General features: G+C 44.6%; 3 protein-coding genes across 6 annotated transcripts; all 3 read left to right on the forward strand.

The window, feature by feature from the left end:
- The first annotated feature begins 1 nt into the window (after window position 1).
- Window positions 2-8284, forward strand: LOC117397028 (LEM domain-containing protein 2-like). Its single transcript, XM_033995554.3, has 9 exons — window positions 2-623; window positions 1966-2006; window positions 3863-3938; window positions 4410-4486; window positions 4709-4788; window positions 5126-5256; window positions 5539-5640; window positions 5764-5866; window positions 6334-8284. Exons 1-9 carry the CDS (start codon window positions 53-55, stop codon window positions 6479-6481), a joined length of 1329 nt encoding a protein of 442 aa, XP_033851445.3. The 5' UTR covers window positions 2-52; the 3' UTR covers window positions 6482-8284.
- Window positions 8285-9092: 808 nt separating this feature from the next.
- LOC131702776 (inositol hexakisphosphate kinase 3-like) lies at window positions 9093-18960 on the forward strand. 4 transcript variants are annotated; one of them, XM_059004961.1, is made up of 6 exons: window positions 9093-9350; window positions 10593-10875; window positions 15413-15611; window positions 16049-16233; window positions 16854-17029; window positions 17323-18960. In XM_059004961.1, exons 2-6 carry the CDS (start codon window positions 10677-10679, stop codon window positions 17743-17745), a joined length of 1182 nt encoding a protein of 393 aa, XP_058860944.1. In that variant the 5' UTR covers window positions 9093-9350; window positions 10593-10676; the 3' UTR covers window positions 17746-18960. The 4 variants fall into 4 exon arrangements, with proteins under 4 accessions (XP_058860944.1, XP_058860943.1, XP_058860945.1 ...); XM_059004960.1 differs by having other exon boundaries at window positions 9094-9355; XM_059004962.1 differs by having other exon boundaries at window positions 9094-9355; window positions 16052-16233.
- A 622-nt stretch (window positions 18961-19582) lies between these two features.
- On the forward strand, window positions 19583-21245 carry LOC131702777 (ubiquinol-cytochrome-c reductase complex assembly factor 2-like). The gene is made up of 4 exons (XM_059004964.1): window positions 19583-19841; window positions 20267-20341; window positions 20546-20615; window positions 21018-21245. The coding sequence occupies exons 1-4, from the start codon at window positions 19596-19598 to the stop codon at window positions 21113-21115; spliced, it is 489 nt and encodes a 162-aa protein (XP_058860947.1). The 5' UTR covers window positions 19583-19595; the 3' UTR covers window positions 21116-21245.
- The last annotated feature ends 469 nt before the right edge of the window (window positions 21246-21714 follow it).

Below are 21714 nucleotides of genomic sequence, written 5' to 3' on the forward strand. Positions count from 1 at the left end.
TCGCTGCGCGCCCACATTGACCCCTCGAAACTTCCGCCTAAGATTTCCAATCATGGCTTCTACTTTAGACGATGAGGAACTTCGGAGGGAGCTGAAATCTTTCGGGTTCTGTCCGGGTCCAATCTCAGACAGTACCAGGAAGCTTTACCTCAACAAACTCAAGAAGCTCGGGTCAGAAAACTGCAGTAAATCGAGGTTTGCCAGAACCCAGAGATCCCACAAGCATGGACTGAGCTCCAGCAGCAGCAACATCGCGAGCAGTCCGCAGCATCAAACCCAACACAGCCACAGGCATGACAGCCTGAGACTGCGGGAGAACAGCGCCAGCCCCAGCCACCGATACCGGACTCCAAGCTTCAACCAGCAGGACAGCGACGAATCCGACGATTATGAAGCGTATTCCCACTACGGCCCGCCGGCTGCCCACGCGAACCAGTTCACCTCGTACACGAAGGAGGATTTGCAGAAGCGATGCGACAGCACGGTGAAGCAGAACGTGTTTCTGGATCGCCAGCTCTCTCGGGCTCTGTTTACATGCACCCTGGTTCTGTCCGCTGCCCTGATTTGGCTGGTCTATGTGAAAACCGTGGGTCTGGGGCAAAACGAAGATGTGAAAGATAATCGTAAGTGCAGTTTAAAATAATGCCCTGCGGTAATATAAACGTTAGTTTCAGTGTAAGTGTATGCGGTCGTGCAATGCAAGTGTACCGTACTTCTGTCCATAACATTTAAAATTGTAGCATACTTAGGTGACCAGATTTGTAAGTGTGGGACAGTATGGGAATATTGTGAATCCCTTCCAAGCTATGGGGAAGCTGTAGGTTTTTATTTTAACTTTGGGAATGTGTGATATGATATCATATTGAAAGTGAAGGCGGAGGCTCCTGGTGATATTCACAGTGGACTCTACTTTCAAAAACTTTTTTTGAGAATAAATTATCTTGTTGTCTTTCGTAAATTCATTTCTACACAACAAGTATAGTTATTACATTACACAGTACCAATTCAAGACCGTTTTCTGCCTAAGAAACCTACTCTCTGATTTTCACTTTCCATTTCTCTCTCTCTCTCTCTCTCTCTCTCTCTCTCTCTCTCTCTCTCTCTCTCTCTCTCTCTCTCTCTCTCTCTCTCTCTCTCTCTCTCTGCTATCCTCCAGTGTCCAATCTGCAAACCAGGCCCTTCCTGTATGAAAACATTACATATCTCAATACTAAATGGTTATTTAAGAGAATCCATTTTTCAAAATACAGTATTTAATTTCTTACTATTTAATATGCCATGGTATTTGTCCTGTATATTTTTTTCCTATTGTGGTTTCTGCTTGGATTGTGCTGTGATTAATAGATACAAGCACATTTGTTTTCAGCCACTTTCTACTATTAAATATTACTATTAAAGATGGTGAAGTGTTACATATCTTTTGACTGTGTGCAATAAATGAAGCCCACTGCATCACCCAGAAGCTTCCCCACCTTTTCACAAATCATGTTTATGGTTGCAGAAGCAGGATTTTCCTTCTGAAGTAGTTAAGTATGGAAAATAGTAAACCAGGTAGGCAAACCGTTTAACTTTCTCCAAAGAGTTGTATTTCCAAATCCCCATTTAACATGCTGATGGCATCACTGAGAATAGAAACCAGCAGACGATTTGCACGGCGCTGTGCCGTCGTTTTTGAATGCTGCTGCTCATTCAACGATCTGACAGTAACACACCAGCCTGCATTAAAATACAATGTTGTGTTACTGGCACGATGATGCACGGGGGAGGGCAGGGATCGGGACGAAGTGAGCGTCCCAAGAAAAGTTCTGGGGACACTGGGACAAGTGTTCCAAAAGTGGGACTGTCCCGCCTGGTCGTCTGGTCACTTTAAGCACACTTGACCACACAGCAGGTAAGCAGATTCATGCATTACAGTGAGCCGTTAAATTCGTTTTTTGATGAATATTATTTTCTTCTTCTTCTCAGTTAAAATGCTTCCTGTGGACTGCAAGGGGAAAACCGACACAGTAAGTTTTAGAAACTACCCTGGGATAGTTAATGAAACCGTTTCAGTGGCTTATACTAAAAAAAATAATAATAATAATAATCAGAGCTGTAACAAGTCACCAAAATTGGGAGTCGAGTCATTGGGGAGTAAAGACTCGAGTCACCTATCCAACTTTGTAGATCTGGTGTCCATAAATAAATAGATAAATTACATACAACCATACATGCATACATTAAATAAAAAGAGACTAGTGAGCACCAAATACTTCCCAAATTATTTACTTTTCAAGCTTTCACTAGGCAACATTTTACTCAGAAACGTTTTCCATACATTCATTACCTTTATTTGTGTGCTAACAAAACCTGAAAAATAACTCCTAATCAGTGCTTTTTCTGCTGTGCTGTTTAATTTGCCCTGGCATTATTCATTTATTTTTTAAATATCGAATAATGACTACCTCATTTTGGAAAAATACCACTGTTGCATTGTTTTTAATTAATTCAGATTCTAATTTTTGCAGTTGAAAAAAAAAAAAAAATCTACCGGTATAAATTAGTGGCAGTTACCGGTGCTATGTTTTGAATGCAGTTTATTCATATTGTCGCTTTACAGTGCTGGCAGGATGCAGCCTGCTTGTTTCTCTCCCGGTCGACTGTATAATTATTAAAAGCGAACTCCACCACCACATGTACTTTGTACTCTCCATGTTGTTGTTTTGTTTTTTTTGTGTCTGTGACAAAACTCAGAAATCGCTATTTTCCTCTGAATGTTCTGTGATCAGTGATCAGAAATCTGTCTTTGCTTCCCGCCTACACATTTTGATTCCGGGGCTCCCTGCTGCTTGTGACGTTATGATCACAGAATGGCGCTATAGGCTAGAAAGGAGTTTTCTATTTCCTTAGCAATGGTCTTAACAACCATAGCAGGAACCTGTTTATGTGCAAAATGACAAGATGATTGTGTGTGTTTGAGAGGGGCTGCATGTATTGAAAATGAAATAAGTATGTTATTGAGTAAATCATAAAGACAATGACTGGAGTCAGATGGAGACTTTTTTGCGTGAGTCGAGTCACATCTTTTGAGCAGGGAGTCGAGTCAAGTCTTTGCTTTCACGGACTCGAGTCAAGTCGAGTCATTGACTCGAGTCATTACAACTCTGATAATAATACCAAATATGCAGAGATTTCATTCTACATACTTTGCTGCTCTGCAGTGTTGAGTGGAGTTCTCTTTCCTATACTACTAGAGCGCTCTGCAGTGTTGAGTGGAGATCTCTTTCCTATACTACTAGAGCCCTCTGCAGTGTTGAGAGTGGAGTTCTCTTTCCTATACTACTAGAGCGCTCTGCAGTGTGGAGAGTGGAGTTCTCTTTCCTATACTACTAGAGCGCTCTGCAGTGTTGAGAGTGGAGTTCTCTTTCCTATACTACTAGAGCACTCTGCAGTGTTGAGAGTGGAGTTCTCTTTCCTATACTACTAGAGCGCTCTGCAGTGTGGAGAGTGGAGTTCTCTTTCCTATACTACTAGAGCGCTCTGCAGTGTTGAGAGTGGAGTTCTCTTTCCTATACTACTAGAGCGCTCTGCAGTGTTGAGAGTGGAGTTCTCTTTCCTGTACTACTAGAGCACTCTGCAGTGTTGAGAGTGGAGTTCTCTTTCCTATACTACTAGAGCACTCTGCAGTGTTGAGAGGAAATAGTTAAAAGAAGCAACTCAGAACAGTCCCTGCTCATGCATACCTGCGGCGAGTTCTTACTATGATTCTAATGATCATATGTTTTTTGTTTTGTTTTATTGGTAAAATGGGAGCACAGGTGACAGGACAATGCACCCTTTGTCCAGCTTGTCTTGTAACCCCCCCTGTTCTCTCTCCCTCCAGTACTGCAGAGCTGAGGAACACAAGGTGCACATGCAGCTGCTGTCTGAGCTGTACAGCTTCCTCGCCAAGGTGGCAGGTGGGTACAGGGCTGTCTACCCTTGGGAACCTACCACTGCCATGGGATTTAAGAGTGGTACCCACTCGGGGCTCGTTCAGTTCTCCCCAGTCCAGGACCTTGTCCTCAGTATTGCACTGAGCAGTCCCAAGCCTTGTGGCAAACAGCTGTAATTGTTTCATTGACCCAACGTGTTTCCAGTTGGAAACATAGCCCTGGTTTGGAGTGGACTGAAAGAGCAACAGTGCAGTGACATGGTCATGTGCTGTATACTGGAGAGAACTTTGTAATCTACAACAGAGTGTGTATACTGGACCCCAGAGCCAGAATGCAAACAAACAAATACATTCTTCTGAAATGTCATGTTTTTAGAGTTCTCCCCGTGAGGGGAGTGTCAGTTGGTTGTGATTATGTTATTGTTATTGAAAGCTATATTGTTAACGTTGTTGTTGTTATTAATGATAGTACATTATATTATTATTTTCTTTCCAGGTGACTTTGAGTGTGGGAATCCATCAGAACTCAAGAGTAAATGTGTTTATGTTGATGATGCCAAAAGTTATTTAGCCGTGAGTCGTTTTTTCCTATCCTCTGTGTGTTTAATCTTGAGTGGTGTAAACTTTTTTTTTTTTTTTAAATCTAAAATGGTGTGCTCTATGACTTCTGATAGCAGACGTGGTTTGTTCTGGTTTTCAGCACGTTTTTGATAAGGGCACTGTGGTGTTCTTGTTGTGTTTAGTTGCTTGTGCAAACATGCACCTGAATTAAAGCCATGTTCTTGACTCTGTTAGATTTTAAACAGGGGCTATACGGACCGCTTTGAAGCAGCTCTTCAGATGATCATTCAGAGCAGGCGAGACCTGGGCATCCGGTGAGTTCTGCACCTTCCCTAAGGTAGCGTCAGGTAGTGCAAGGCTGATGCCATTCCCAGAACCTACCTTTGAGATTCCACTGGTGGCAGACTGCCAGTGTGGACCTTTCATCTGTAATCTCAAGACTGTAAATAAAAGCATTTCTTACATGACCAAACAAAACAGCACACACATAAGATACAAAAGAAGAGAGAAAATCCATTCTATTTTTTTATTTTTATTATTAAATATTTGATTACTTTAGCCTCTGTCTTCAGTATAACAACACATAGCAGAGATTGAGCGAGGGCAGTGCTGCAGTGTGGGAGTGATGCTGAACTGTGCCTCTATGTGCAGGGTGGTGGAGCCAGGCCATGCCCCCGGGACAGTGCGGTGCCTGGAGTCCAGTCAGCCCCAGATGGGACTCGTGTGCCGCTTCAGCAGGGCTGTCTTCACCGTTATGAGCAGGATGTTCATATTCGTCCTTGGTGAGCATCATGCTTCAGTGTTTAATAAAGAACTGAACAATTTACAGTCGTAGATGAACCTCTGCTAAGGGGCTGGGGTAAATTCCTGTTTAGGAATAGACTTTTTTTAACGTTCATGTGGAATGTACAGAGGTCCTGTCATGAGAGCGATATCTGCAAAACATGTGCGGAAGGACTCTGGAATGCATATGGAATTGTATACGGTCTTAAACTGCAACACAGCGCTGCTTTCCAGTGCATTGTAATACAGTCCAGTAACTGCTGTGCCCCTGTGTCTGGCAGCTCTAGGGGTGCTGTGGGGAGTCCTGATCCTGCTGCGCTTCCGCTGGAGGAGGCTGCAGGAGGAGGAGCAGGCCATGTACGAGCTGGTGAAGAGGATCATAGGTAGGGGGGTGCTCAGGGGTGGGCACGTTATTCAAGGGTACATGTCTTGTAAATCTTGTAAACGTGGCGCACGGTGTATTCCTTGAATGAGAGCTGCGCTTCTGTGTCTCTGTCTGTCTGCAGGGGAGGTCCGGGATCACTATAAAGACTGGGATCAGGGTCTGGAGCCCATTCCCTATGTACCCATCCCTCACGTGCGGGACTCCCTCATCCCACCACAGAACAGGCAAGTAACTCCTGCATAACACAAACGCTCAGTCACAGAATCAGAGCAAAGGCTGCCAAACACTGGACCTGCTCTGTCATTACAACTCGTATTCCGTGTCGCGTGGAAGCTGATTGCACGCCAAACGCATCAGCAAGCTCCTACAAGATGAATACTTTCAAAACTCTACTGCTGCATGAAGGTCAGGTGTCCTTTGAATAAATGGATCAAAGCGTAATTTCTATTGCAAAATCAGTGCATCACAATTAAAAGACCATTGCGGTCTTGGTTTTAAAGCTACGTTAGGAAATAACTATATTATTCCAACTAGGTACTTGAGCCAGATAAGAGTCAGTTAACTAATTCATTTCCTGGCTGGAATAAATATGTGGAGTGGATTTCGAGGGACAGGATTGGGATCCACGGCTCTAGACACACTTCCACAGAAAGGCGTGTTTCCATTAGAGCTCTCTTGTTGTGTGATCCAGGAGGCGCATGAGGCGGATTTGGGACCGGGCTGTGGAGTTCCTGTCCTCGAACGAGTCTCGTATCCGCACAGAGACGCACCGCATCGCCGGGGAGGATTTCCTGGTGTGGCGCTGGACCCAGCCCGTGGAGCTGTCCGACTCCAGCTAGGGGGCCTGGACACACCCCCACCCCAGCTGGACACAGGACTTTTATACAGGGTGTTCCTCCAAAATACATTGCTTTCTGCGGTACTGTGCAAGAAGAATCTGTTCAATACAATTTGTAATTATTATTATTATTGTTGTTGTTGTTGTTGTTCTAATTGAGTCTTGCAATTGAGCTGAGGTGAGGATCATTACTGCACTGGGAGCTCTGTCAGGGAGGCTCCTGTGCTTTCCTGGGTCTGTGGAGAGTGACCTGATCAGAGTCTGTCTTAGACTAGCACAGTCCCCTTTGCAGCACTGGTTCAGAGACAAGGCTGGACCATGTTTTCCTTTCTAACGAGATCCTAAATGCACAATTCATTCCAGGGCTAGAAACTCCAGTAGCCCTGCACCCAGTCCTGGGTTTTAGCACTTCCCTCAGTTGACTGTATTATTGAAATGATCCAGAGCCAGGAGTTTGAGTAATCGTGCCCCTCTTCAGTAGACTCTCCCTCCCCCTATAGGTGCAGACTGCAGACTCAGGTGAGACTGATGGGGAGTGATCAGGTCAGAGCAGATTTAGCAGGAGGCTGTGCTACCCTTTCACTCCAGTGCACATTTGCACTACTTTTAAAATAGTTTGTATCAATTGTTTTCTTTAGATCAGACAGTTTAAAGATGTTTTAATGTGCATACTGGATCAGATGTTGACTTTAGTCTGTGTGTTCTGTTAGAATGATTTTAACCTTAACTATTACACTGTTGCACATCCTCATTTAATGTTGCAACGTTGTGCCTGTGATTAGGACTTCTTATTCCCAATTTCCAAATAGTTCCCTTTTGCATGTCTTTAAAGTTTTGGGGTTGTATGACTTGTTAGGGGGTGGGGGTTAAACCACATTGCACCGTGGATGTCGTTTTCATTGTGTGTCCACCACTGCAAAGTTGCCTCTGTTTTTCTTTTGTAAATATCCTAGTAAGAAATATCCAGGAACACTAACGTAACTGCTTCAGCCTAAACACTGGTTGTTTCTTGAGCATCAGGATAATGTTAAAACGTTTTTCTCCTTGTTCAAAAAATGACTGCAAACAGAACAAAAGTTATATTGTACTAACATGGTGTGTGCTGAGTGCTGTACTTGCATTGTATCTGCGTATGCGCAATTCATGTCGGCCAAATACAGACATATTTTGTTATGACAAAAAGTGCATCTACTCCAGGAATGGAAATACGGCTTCCGTTGCTTAGCAGTTTGATCCAATCCTGGTTTTACTATGAGCTTGATAAGACGCACCTGTGTGTGTTACCTACACTGTGGACCTGGAGTGGGTGAGACAGCTATGCAATAGGAGCCTTGCTTCCAAACCTGTACCCATGCACTGTAAACAACACAGGGAGTCGGCTTGATAGCATTACACACAGAGACTCTTCAGAGAGAATAACGTACATTTGGGAGGTTCCACTGCTAAATTAAGGGAAAGCAGTGAAAAGAAATATTCAATAAATACAAAGTTTTAAATAACAAAAATAAAAATGTAATTGCCCCAGTGGTAGATATTATTTCTTGATTTTAAATAAAATGCATACATGTTTTAAACAAGAAAAAATACGGAGGAATTCAAACTCAAAGCATCTGGAATCAAATTTGCTTTAGTATACTTTTCAAAGCATTACAATCAAACCGCTTTTAACAATATTCCCTTTAAAAAAAAAAAAAATGTAAATACATTTTAAAAAAGCATCTGCATGTAGTGCAGAGAGGTTTCAGAGATTTGATGACATTGTGAAATGAAGCTAATAAAGAGATATTTGAAAATAAAAACTTTCCACATGTCTCGTTGTCCTTCTTTGTGAATAAGGACTCCTGCACAGCCTTGCATTGGAGGTTCCAGTGTAGCATTGTGATGTCACGTGTTCCAGTCGTAGAGCAGCTAGCCATGCAAAGGGGCCACTTGGGGTCACTGTTGGTTCAGTATTGAATGATATTGGAGTGAGTGTTGATGCAGCTCTCTTGCACCCTGCCCTTTGAAGGTGCATCTCCTGTGTTCGGGCTCCTGGTACACATTGGTGTGGTACACCCCCTCCGTCTCTATTTCTGACGGTAATGGGCTGTGTACTCCGACTGGACCCTTTTGTAATCCGAAGCTTTGTAAACAAATTCTCAGCCCCCACTGTAACCTTCTATTGACATTTTCTTCATAGTCCTTTTCTCTACAGAGATTACGGGATGCCCCTCCCAATGAATGACAAGCAAAAAACAGTAAATGCCAGCGGGAAAGGGGGGACACATGTCAGTGGTTCTGGCTGACGTAGGTTGAACCATTTCAGACGTTTTAATAACAAATCCCCCGCAGGTCAGAGGTACGGATTGAGCTTTCAAGGGAGGCGAAAGGTTCGAGGTTCCTGAAGAGCACTAACAGGGTGTCTTGAATTTCATGTTCTGGCCTCAACACACTTTTGTCACCCAGGCCAAGACACATTACTTTAGGAATTTGGGTTTTGTGTTCCAAAAGAACACAGCAGAGGATATAGAGGTGATCCTTGCAGTATTCTGTGTGTCCCTCACTGAACGGCAAGGAGGGACGTCCAGTCTGTGTGTAATTGGTACAGAACCCCTCAGATATTACAGTGATACTCAAGACAAATTCTGACTGCATGAATCAGCCAGAACTCCCACCCCTGGTGTCATGTGTCCTTTGCCAAGATGGTCATGGCCAGCACATTAGCCCCTCCTTACCTCCCGGGATTAGTAGAGGGAGCACAGACTGCAGTGAGGAAGCTGTTCTTGAGAGAGCTAACATCCGAGCATTGGACTGCAGAGGCATCCCTTCAAAGGACATCTGTGATCCGTCAGGAAGCGCCAAGACACTAAAGGGAAACCTTGAAACACATAGTAAGGTAATTATCTTATTTTTATTATGATCCTTTTTGTACTAACACTAGAGAGATTTGTATAGAATGCACATGTTGCAGGCTATACCTGGTATAGGAGATGGTAATACAGCAGGGCTGCAAACAGAATGGCAGCCGGTTAGACTGAGAAACAGAGACATGCGTCTTGAAATACAGACACCAGAGCGACGGAACTCGGAAGCGTTCCGAACGATCGGCAAACGCTGTCAAAATAAAAATATTAAAAATCTAAAAACAGTTTCCGTGGCACTGCTTGCCCCGTGCTCTGAAGAGAACATGCCATTCTGTTCTTGTTGATTCTTGAGGAATGTCTGAGCTCGTTTCATATCGGATGAATCCCATGAGTCTGGGAGTCACGACTGCCAACCGTACCTGAATAAACCGGGACTATAAATAAGTATGGTGTAAGAGCTCTGACTGACCTCACAGTGGAAACACACTTCTGTCTGCGTCACTCGATTATCCGCAGAGATATATACAGCCAGAAAACTACTTTCCGGGTGGAACAATCTTGATAAGTCTGATTAGATCTCAGCTCAGTCCAGGATTAGAGCGCCCTGTTTGTCGATGTTTTGTCATTTTCTGTTGTTTGAAGGGAGTTTAATCATGTTCAAACCTACAGTTAGATGGAAACTCTACTTGTAACACACAAGGGCAATATTCACGTGACAGTAATGCCACGACAATTGGGATTTTGCTCACGGTTATTCCCGAACATCCTTCTGCAGACCATGGTTTTAGAAAGGGGGCAAGGGTGTGGAAGGGGTTATCTAGCCATGCTGTTGATGCTGAATCGTTGGGATCTTTTAAGACCCGACAAAATTTTGAGATCAATCAGGTACCAGGAACCGGCCCAGCACTGTATTTAGGCATGGGCTTTGATTTCCTTCTTCCAGAAAAACGTGACTATGTGACTATTCGCTCTACCTGTTCTGCAGCATAATATAGCGTTTAAAATGAATCAGCCGCATGTTGGATGAACACAACGCAAACATCATGAAAAAATAAATTATACCATGAATCAAGTGGAGACAACAGAGTTGAAAGGTCATGGTATTGCATGGTTTTTAAAGAACCAGGAAGCAAAGATACAAAGAAAAGGATGGTACAACAACACAGGCCTGCACAGTGCAATTATGGAGCGGACGGTCTCCTCTCGCTTGTACATTTCCTTATGTTCCTATGAGGATCAGGGCTCTCACTCCAGCATTGTGTGTTTCAGTGTGTGACTCTGCTGGTCCCAGTCAGCTCCCGGACAGTGGTCCGCAGACAGACCGGCTGACCAGACACGGAGAGCGCAGCAGGCATGGTTCTGCTGGAGGGAGCGGAGCTGGGCGAGACCAGGACCCGGGTTCGACTGGAGCCCTTCGCTCACCAGGTGGGGGGCCACACATCGATGCTGCACTACGACGAGACCACCCTCTGCAAGCCCCTCTTCTCCCAAGAGCAGGTCTTCTACGAGTCGCTGCCAGCTGACATGAAGCCCTTCACCCCCCAGTACAGAGGTAGGACAGGGTGCAGCCAGGTGTTGCAACAATCTTCATAACACTGATTAGATCTTGATGGTCCAGCAGTTAAAGAAAAGGGCTTGATACCAGGAGGTTCCTGGTTCAAATCCTGGCTCAGCCACTGACTCTCTGTGTGTCACCCTGAGCAAGTCACTTAACCTCCTTGTGCTCTGTACTTCAGATGACAGTAAATCTGAAGTGTAGTGCTGATGCAGTGCAGCAGAATAACGACCCAATGCAGTTCCACGGTGAAAAGAAGCTTTCTTATTGCTTTAAGTAATAAGACTGGCAATACAATGTAACGATGACAACAGTAGTGCAGTGTAGTCCGGGGTTTGGTGCTGGCTTTTAGCGTCAGCTCCCGGATATATTAGCCGTCTATAAATGACAAACGTGACAATTTAATAGACAGACAAAACAACACGGAACGCTCGCGGTTAGTTTTTCACTTTACAGGTCCTTTTGCAACCATAACAAAGGAACAGATCGCTTCGCCACATCCCCTCAGTCACGCCCCCTTCGGTAGCGAGTGCAATCGCTTTTCCTCCAATCCGCGATTACCACATCGCCTACCGCATTAAGGCGATGACTTCTGGTGTTGTGACTCCGCCCCCTTTCTGGATGTCCGGCTTGCGACTTTCCCTGGAATTAATTGGCAACCCATCCAGTCCGGGGCACACTTTTCCTGTTATACGGCGCCCTCACAGGTTGGGATTTATGACTTGGCTTCACTCGCTCTCTGTCACAGTAACGCTGAGACCATTGTGATTTTGCTGACCCGTGCGGTCATGTTTATTTTGCCTGGCCCTTGCTTGGGATCTCCAGTTGCAGTGATTAGAATACTGTTGCATACTTCAATGGTCAAAATACATTTCAAACCGGCCCTTTGGAACCTGACATACAGTCCAGCTACATCCTTGTCAGATCCTCATTAGATCTTTATTAGATCCTCATTAGACCCTCGTTAGATACTCATTAGATTACTAGAAGGACTTGCAATGCGTCCCCCGCCTCACATGCCAGCTGCTGCTTTGAAATGACTTTTAATTGTGCCAGGCAGAGATACCCAACAGGCTACAGAATCCCCAGCAATGACATCACAATGGAGCACATACAATGGAGCACATGGAGCACATACAGCCCGGAGATGCTAACACAGCGCTCTTGTAAACTGGCCAGAGAACACACCACAGACAACAAAGGGTTAATAAAGCCCCCCTTTTATTTCCTTGCCATTTATTTATTGATGTATTTATTTATTTGTTTTGTTTGTTTTAAAGGCACAGTCAGCATTTTCCACATGTGAAGCACTTTGTACTGAAGCCAATGCCAAACTGATAGTAACCCTTGAAATGGCTTTTTATTAGAGAATGATGGGAACGATGAGTTGCCCTCTGAAAGACACGTAGAAGGGAAAGTGCAGTTCTTGTTCCCTGTGGCTCAGCCCTGCGTTTCCCTGGCCAAAGGAAAGCCTCCCGTTCAGGCCTTGTGAGAGGGAGCGTGTCGAGTTTCCCCTGAAATACTAACAGGAATGCAGGCCTGGCGCTGAGGCTGGATTATTGATGACGTTGTTTAGGTAGAGGAAACCCAATCTTTCTCTGCTCATGTCCCTGTTTAACTGCAGCCCCTGGGTGGTCACTGTCGCAGGAGAGACGCAGGGTAGGGCCAGAAAGAGACTGGGCACAGCTGTTGTTGCTGTCAGTTACAAATCCCCCTCCCTCCCTCGGTATTACTGGGCAAGGGAAAACTTTACCCTTTTAGACAATCAAAGCAAAAGAAAAGCTCTTTAGACCACAGCACCGAACTGGTTTCAGTACAGCCCCTTATCACTGTGATGCCGCTGTGACACATGTACTAGAGGTAGTGTGGCTTTCATAAAACACACCCCCTGAGAGGACTGCGGTACAGTTCAGGAGACTCCTGCCAGTCTATATCCCAGCCTAACCAGTGAACAGAACTGGCACTGTGACTGAAAACTCAGCATACAGCACACTGACACTTCTGTGTGTTAAACCAATGCCCGGGCTTGGCAGTCACTAATTACACCTGGAGAAGCCCGCTTACCTCATGCTTCTCCCACAATGCAGTGACCATTGTCTATGATGGTTTGCCCAGTTTTTAAATATGCTTTACCATATTTCTCTAAGCTTTACAATGCTTACCCATGCTCACCATGCTTTCACTATGCTTTATTACATGTACAATGGTATGCTTTTATAGGGGTAGACACATAGTTACACTCCACCTGAAAGCTGGAATAGCTTGATGTGCGATCCAGTTGGAGTTCTGGCCAAAGGTTTTGCGTCACCCTCTATATAGAATTAACTCATTTTGCTTCATAAAGTCGAATGAAACCTGCTGAATAATGTTACGTTACCATACTGAATTCCATACCACTTTGTAGTTTTCCATATACTTAATGAAAAACTAACAAAAATTGAAAAATGTCACATTTCGAAATCTAACATGAAATACTGTACTACTATTATGGCTTCTGGTAGACTTTTGCGAGATCATTTTGTACGCAGCAGCTAGTCTCTGTGGCAGTGGTACTCAACTCTGGCCCTCGAGATCCAATCCAGTCCAGGTTTTTACTCCACACAGGTTCTAATGTAGTTAATTGAAGCTGCTAAGAGGCAATTAACTAATTTAGGACCTGGCTGGAATAACTATTCAATATTTAAATGAGAAACCTCTATGTTAATGACGCAAATGATGCCATTTCAATCAGTGGACAGGTGGGATTGAAAAAGGTAGCAAAGGCAGAGAAAAACAAAACAGGCGTGTGTTTCATGAGATACGGAGAAAGAAGAGAAGATACATTTAATAGAACACAATAATAAAGCAACGTCAGGACAGAGAGAAAACACAAAGTAAAGCTGTGCTGGTTTGCTGGATCGGAACAGCAAAGCATGGAATTTGCGGTTCATTTAAACGAGTGCTAACCGATGTGTTAACACTAGAATGTATTAAATGAACTTTCTGACCTCTCATTACAGTAGCTTTACTTACATAATTACTTGGTTCTTCACTTTTTTAAATCCAGGACATTTCCTAACGGTTCAGCGCTTTAGACAAACTACTGCATCCTGGAATCAGTGCTGCAGTCACATGGTCTGAGTACTGCAAGACCATTGGACTGCTTGGGTACCAGGAAGCAGCAGCAACTTTCTTTGAAAAATCTGCATGTTCCAAATTGCAGTATGAAAGCAAAAAGATCTTCAGCTGAAAAGAGGGCCAGTGATACTATTGGCAGTGGTACTAAGAGGTTTAGAATATGGATATTGCCCTCCATTTAATCCATTATTTTTGTATTTTGTTAAATGCAACATGCAGTGTTTCTGCACATGGTAGGGTCAAAGTCTAATATTGTCACCTCGGTTCAGACTGGGGCACAGAACTGGGAACTGACAGTTGAACAGGGTGTCACTTACATGCTTCTTAGGAGCCACAGGGCTCAGATTTCATTTCCCGTTAATCATTAAATATGACCCAGTTTCCCTCCTGCCATGGCCCCCCACTCCTCACGCGATCACTGATAATGGACCAAGCAGACCAAGGTTTGGGCTGGCACCTTCTTCAGTGTGCACGCAAATACAATGAGAGGAGCGCAACCAGAGGCAAACGGACTTACATACAAACCTGAAGAAAGTGTGCAGTGCAACACATTTCCAAGCAGAGTCCTTAGCAGACCACAGCATTGCCAGCGCTGTGGCTACAGAAAGGATACCTGGAATACATCTTGCACGTTGGAGCTGGTACAGACATAGTAACACTGTACTGCAATGAATTCACTTCACTGGGGTTTGGTTTTTCCATTGTGATGCCATTGGTTTGTCAAAGTTCCCACTGCGGTCCCATTCTACCAATGGCAGCCTCCTCCCATTGTGGCAGATCAGATATATATTATAAAGAGGGCTAGAGGATCAGATATTTTGTGAACTTGGCTGGAGTTACTTGTTGCTAAGCGAATGGTCAATATTGCTGTCTGAAAGCATCACGCAATGTACTTTATATGACAGCATCACGCTGGTAAACAATCCTCTCTCTGCTTCTAGCATCTCAGCGATAAATATATTTTATTAGGAGGCTCTTCAGAATGTGACAGCGATGGCTCTGGGCTCATTCCAGATCCCTGTGATTCTGATAGCAGTCTCATTGGAGCTCAAAGCTTTTGACATCCTGTCCAGTTTTTGACACTGTTGGCAGAGTAAATCTAAATTCCGAGCCCCAATCCCTTCTGCAGACAGCTGTTTCATCTGTTTGGTTGTATTTTTATTTTTTTTAAACCGACTTCACATATCTGATCTTGACCCAGTATAGTTTTAACGCATTACGATCAAGTTATGAAGCCTTGAACGAGGTCAGAGCTTGGGTCAGCTCTGCCGTGAAATAGCTTTTACAGGAGAAACGATCGCAGGAAATTGTAACTGAGAGCCAGGCTTAGACAGGTAGCCGTGGGACTGTACTGTAGGACGGGAGGGGGGAGTATAAAACAACCCGCTAAGGAATGGATGTTTCGTTCTGCCTTCAGGACTCATCTCTGTTTATGTGGAGAAGGACAGCAGCGGGCACATCAGCCTGGTCGCCTGCCCTCAGAATGACAATGAGAGCCCAGCCCAGGAGTCTCCCATGGCAACAAAGAGGACACAACAGAGAGCCAAGACCCCCTGTGCAGCAGAGCACAAACCAGCCAGAGAGGGACTCCTGCTGGACAGAACCTGCAATGACAGGTACTTTTTTTATGACCAGGAGGCAAATTCTACACCAGGCATTTAAGGCATAATGACTTAGTTTAGAATGTGGATGGAGTTTTAATTCCTTAAAATAAACAAATGATAACATGGTTAGAATGGGCTTTCCAGCTGAGAGAATTCCAATACTGAGCTGAGTACAGATGCAGGACACTACTAAGACTCTGTTAAGAGGAACCACATTAAGAGGCGATCCAAAATAATATATACTACCATGTAGTGATCACTGTATATATGACACTATAACAGTCCATTCATAACATGTTCAAAAGGATGTAGTACAGTTGTACATTGGCCCTGTCTTTCTGCTCCAGGTAAAGAGTGAGGCCCATCTTTCTGTTTGCCAGTAAGCTTGCCAGTGTGCGTTGCCATGAATTCACCGGCAGTATCTGTGGGTGTTGCCGTGTTGTTCCCAGCAGAAGCAGTGTGTGCGGGACGGGGACGGGGAAGGGGAAGCGGGACGCCTCCTTCCACATGAAGGATCCCAACGGGAATGAGAGTGCCACTCCAGAGAGGAGCAGCCACAACCCCTGGGGGCTGCAATGCCACCGCGCCCAGCTCATGCGCATGTCCTCCGACAGCAAAGACAACGAGCCCTACAGTATCCTGAGCCCTGCCGCTAGCGCAGCGCAGTTATGGAGTTTCTTACTGGATTTTCAGGTGCTTTTAAAAACGCCCCGCACTGGTTTACTGGATTTACACTACCCATAACTTCTTTTTTTTTTAAGGTGGAGCATGAGTGGAAATTTGGAATCTCATTGATTAAGAATTGAGTTACAGCTGCTGATCTTAGTTACAGAACTAGCAGCTTGAAACAATTTCTTGGTAAATTAACACACACACACACTCCAACGGGTTATTTATTTCATGCATTTTAGCATTAGCACCATTAGCAGTCAGGGGCCAGTTTCACAAAGCACCACTTGCACTTATCAGACTGCTAGCTTGCATTCTTATTTCAAAAAGTACAAGTCTATATGATTAAAAGATACATGTGTTATTATTATTATTATTATTATTATTATTATTATTATTATTATTATTATTATTATTTAATGGAAGTGAACTGGATTTAGCAGACTGCTACCTAGGACTACCTTGTGAAACCAGCCCCTGCTTTGTGAAACCAGCCCCTGGTGTTGATTTGTGGGTGAGACCCATTCTGTGTCGCTCCACTAGAGGGCGCTGCAGCGTTGCCGTATTCCTTGACCACAGCCTCAGGGTTCCTGCTGCTGGAGAACGTGGCGTCCCCGTTCCAGCTGCCCTGCATCCTGGACCTGAAGATGGGCACGAGGCAGCACGGGGAGGACGCCTCAGAGGAGAAGAAGAGGCGCCACATGAAGAAGTGTGAGCAGAGCACATCCTCCTCTCTGGGCCTGAGGCTGGGGGGCATGCAGGTAGAGTGCAGATACCCCTCTGAGGAGAGCATCAAGCAAGGGGAGCATCTCCTTTCTAAAAGGCTTCTGCACAGTCACTAAAAACAAATTCATATAGGCAACATATATATTTATGGATGCACATTTTTTTTATATGAAGACGATGGGGGTAAACTTGCCCCCATAAGTTTCTTTTTGCAATGAGGTGCATTTTAATTCCTTATGTAGCACCTTTCATAGTGGACTACCATCACAAAGCACTTAGTGACATGCTAAAGCTATTGTGTCTGACCTTAAGCAGTTGTCTTCCTCAGGTCTACCAGGCGACCACCGGCCATTTCCTGTGCAGGAACAAGTACGACGGGCGGACGCTGACGGCAGAGGGCTTCCGACAGGCCCTGTACCAGTACCTGCACGACGGGCACCAGCTGAAGAGGGAGCTCCTCCAGCCGGTGCTGCAGAGGCTCAGTGCCCTGCGGGCAGTCATCGAGCGCCAGGGCTCCTACCGCTTCTACTCCAGCTCGCTGCTCCTCATTTACGAGGGCAAGAAGCACAGCCTGGGCCGGCACCCCGTCAGCGCCCCGCCCAGAGTCGACGTCCGCATGATAGATTTCGCTCACACCTCCTACAGGGGCGCCACACCCAACCACACCGCGTACGAGGGACCCGATCGCGGCTACATTTTCGGGGTGGAGAACCTGATTAATATGCTCCAGGAAATCAAGGACGGGGACTGAAGCGGCTTTGCAATGGACGTCTCGTCAGCCATGCGCGCTGGAAACCGTGCCTTGACCCAGCGGGTTACAGGCAGCCTTTGCAACCCTGTTACTTAGCTTTATACTTGAGGCTGCCGCTACAGAAGGCATCTCAGCAGTAGATGTGATGTCAGTAGCACAGCGCGTTGTTTCATGTGCCGAGTGCTCATTTTCAAAAGCTGGAACGACCAGTTCATCGAAGCAGTTTGCTAGAGGATTCAATACAAACACATTGGAACTGGGGCGGGGGGTGGGGGGTTAATGAATGTGAAAGAATGGCCACACTGCACAGATACTTCCCAAACTACCACTGGCCACAAACTAACTTAGTGCATCTGACTGTCAAACGCATGCAAACTCAACATGGTGCATTTAATAAAATATATTCAAAAGCCCAAGAAATGCATGAAACAAGCAAATACAGTACCGGGACTTCACAAGTGTGTTTCAAAGCCAAACATCTTCCAATTTTAGCAGCCACTGTGCAGATCTTTGTGAGGAGATTGAAGGAAACGTATTTTAAATGCTGCTTGTGCCCCACAAAGCTCTGGAGGATTCAGGGCTGTGTTTATACCGTGGCTCCCTGCACACCCACTGCTGCTCCTTGCTTGCTCTATTGCTGGAAGAACAATAACGATCCTATGTGCTCCTACTGTGGAACTCCATGCCAGAACATGTCATCAAGTCTGATTCTTTAAAAAAAACAAAAAACACTGGTTTAAAACTGACCTTGAACTGTTCAGGGCTCTGTCTAGATATGCTCAATACACAGAATATTCTACTGTACTAAGGACATTCCAGGCTGAAATGTCCCAGATTACTGCAATAACCCTGCAATAAACTTTGTTTTTTTTTTCCAGCTGAGTATTTTGTAAATGCATTGTAGATGGAAGCTTGTAATCTGCATTTTGTATGTTTTAAAAAGAAACTGTGCTGATGGATTTATGATGGTGGGTTTGTTTTTCTGTATAATTGTCCATTGCTATAAGCATCTGCTTGTGTTATATGGAGGTATTTGCTGATCACGGAATGGATGTTATCTGAAAATACCTGCTCGTGAATGTTGCTTAAGTTTACACAATTTCTCCAAGATGTCAGAGATATCTGCAAGAGAGAAGGTAGCGATGCCTGCGTCTGCAGTGTGCAAGGCATTCGAAAGACTTGCCTGTTGCAACTGATAATAAACATTATTCTTAACCAAGAGTCTGTGTGTCATTTATTATTATCAATCAATCAATCAATCTTTGTTTTATATAGTGCCTTTCATAGTGGACCACCATCACAAAGCACTTTCCAAGATGCAGTAACAACAAGAAAATCCATAATACTTTAAATACAGAGAAATGCATAATACATGCTATACAGTTTTTTTTAAAAAAAACATTGCATAATACATGATATAGTACCAGCAAATTATTAAAATTACATTTTGAATCAATAGAAAAAAATGCTTAATTTAAAATGATATAATTATCTACTTGAATTAAGAACCCATCAAAGAATGGAGTGTATATACCTGCAGCTAATGTTAACCCTAATAATATGATTTCAAAATCTGTTACATGTACATAGGCTCAGCAAATCATGGGACTGGTGGTACCACTGTCGCGGGTCTGCGGGTTTTTAATGTCAATTGGCAGGTCACTTGGGTTATTATGATTATTATTTGTACAAGTAGTAGTAGTAGTACAGTTATTTGCTTTACTTTATTATAATTTATTTTGTATTACTATTTTAAAAAGGTTAAGCGTGTGTGTGATTGTAACAGTAACACGGAACGAATTGAATTCTTCTACGACTGCACCGGAACCGAGCTACGGAGAGCAGCTTGCATGAGCCAAAATGGCGTACAGCGGCTCGCAGCTGCATATCCCCGGGGCTACACTGTGAACCCTGTCTGCTTCCTCCACTTCATGCCCTGTGTTAGTGACGCCAAAAAAATGTCCGCAACACGTTACCGTCGCTTCCTGCGGCTCTGTGAAGAGTGGCCGATAGACGAGACAAAACGGGGCCGGGACCTCGCCACGTTTCTCCGGCAGAAGGTAGCCCTCGCGTTCCGCGAAGGGGAGAGTACGCAGGTAAACCTTGTGCATGTTTGTTGTATTATTGATCACCCTGCCAGGCGACAGAACCGAGCACGGAGAGTCGATGGCAGGTTACATAACTTTATGCAAACACACAGTCTTCCTGATTTCTGAGATTTTTTTTTTTTTTTTTGAAAACGTAAAGGGGTTAAAATGTTGTCGTTCAACAGCGAAGTTGTCATTTCAGTGAGTGGTCAAACGGACCTGTTGTTGTGTTTTACGGGGTGCACCGGCCTGTGTCCTTCAGTGTTTACGTGTTTTCGTGTGTGACACCGGGGGCGCTGCAGTGCAACTACAAAAAAATGTTAGTCTTTGTTTTCCTGTAAGAAGCTACAGTGTGTCTGATGCAGCTTGTAATAAAACCTGGAACGACTCGCAGTGCTCTGCAGCAGGAGTCTGATTCCATCTCTGCCTTTCAGATCGCAGATCCAGAGAAGTGTGATCAGATGTATGAGAGTTTAGCTCGGATCCACGCCAATGTCTATAAAGAGAAGGTAGGGATTGTCTTCTGCAAGTGATCATCCTTTTGACAACGAGTTACTTGCACCCTTCATAAACCAGCAAGGGAAGACGGGAGCATGTTTCATGTTCAATAACGCCTGTATTTGCTGTACATATTCAGATATTAAGTTGTACCAGCAGTTTTCTTTTCTGTGAAGCCCAGCCAGCCCCTTAAAGCTTTCCGTTTTACTCCACAGTTCCCTCGTGTCCGAGACACCAGTTTTACAGGAGTGACAGTGGAGGAGTGTAGAGTTGTGTTAGCCACAGGTAAGGAAAGGAGCCTGCGAACCCTGGAGATCCACAGCCCTGCTTGCAACATGAAACACTCTGAGGCTCAGCGGTAGTGTGTACTGTTCAGTCACTAGTGTTGTCCTTGCATACCTGTGTGCTTAATTCATATACAGATAACAAATAACCAAAAGCCCTGCAACCAGTGATAGTGTGACTAATGCAAATAGATTTTAAAGTCTTGTTAATAAAGTTAAGATTTAAAAGAAAAATATTTATATAGACAGCTCTGCATTTCAGAAAATGAAATGCAGCTTGTCACAACACTAAACACTCCGGTCTTAGAGATTAAAAACGCTTGGAAATGACCTTTCGTTTAGTTTATTTGGCGAGCTTGCAGGCTACTGGTGTGTCAGGTTAGTTCTTGATTTCTTCTTGCAGACAGCATGCAACAAATGGAGGACATGAAGAAGGGGATGTGGAAGAAGCTGAAGGACAGGTTTTCCTCGAAGGCTCCAGAAGAGGGCGCTAAGGAGTGAACCCACGCTCTCGCTCTTCCAAACTGCACAAGCCCTGTACATGCTGTATGCACTGCTCGCCTGTATATTGCCAGTTTTAAAATACTATTTAATAAAAAAACAGTGTAATAAATCTTTTCTTTTGATGAGAGCACATGCTTTACACTACTCTCTCTCTCCCAAGTGTTCCTTCACAACACAGATCAAGGTTTGCAGTTCGGGCTGTGATTAGCTTTAGACACCTTTTTTTTTTTTTTTTTTTAATTTAGTAGTCGCCAATTATTTTAATTTTTTAGGCTCAGCTCACCGCTACCACCCCAACGCTGATTCAGGAGGGGCGAAGATGAACACACAAAGCGTGTGCCGTCAGCCGCCCGCTTCTTTACACACTGCAGGCTCACCCTGCAGCCATGTCAGAGCTACAGCATCGGAGGACAACGCAGCTTACAAGCCCTTAGACTTAAGACTTAAGACCCCCCCCCCCCCCCCCCGAACCGGCGACGTCCAGGCTATAGGGCACATCCTGTACTCCATGCAGAGCGCCTTTACCAGATGTGCCACTCGGGAGCCCCAAAAAACAGGACATAAGACACCATTCTTTTTAACCATCTGTGAAACTG

Source organism: Acipenser ruthenus, chromosome 30, assembly GCF_902713425.1.
Source record: "Acipenser ruthenus chromosome 30, fAciRut3.2 maternal haplotype, whole genome shotgun sequence".
Lineage (NCBI taxonomy): Eukaryota > Metazoa > Chordata > Actinopteri > Acipenseriformes > Acipenseridae > Acipenser > Acipenser ruthenus.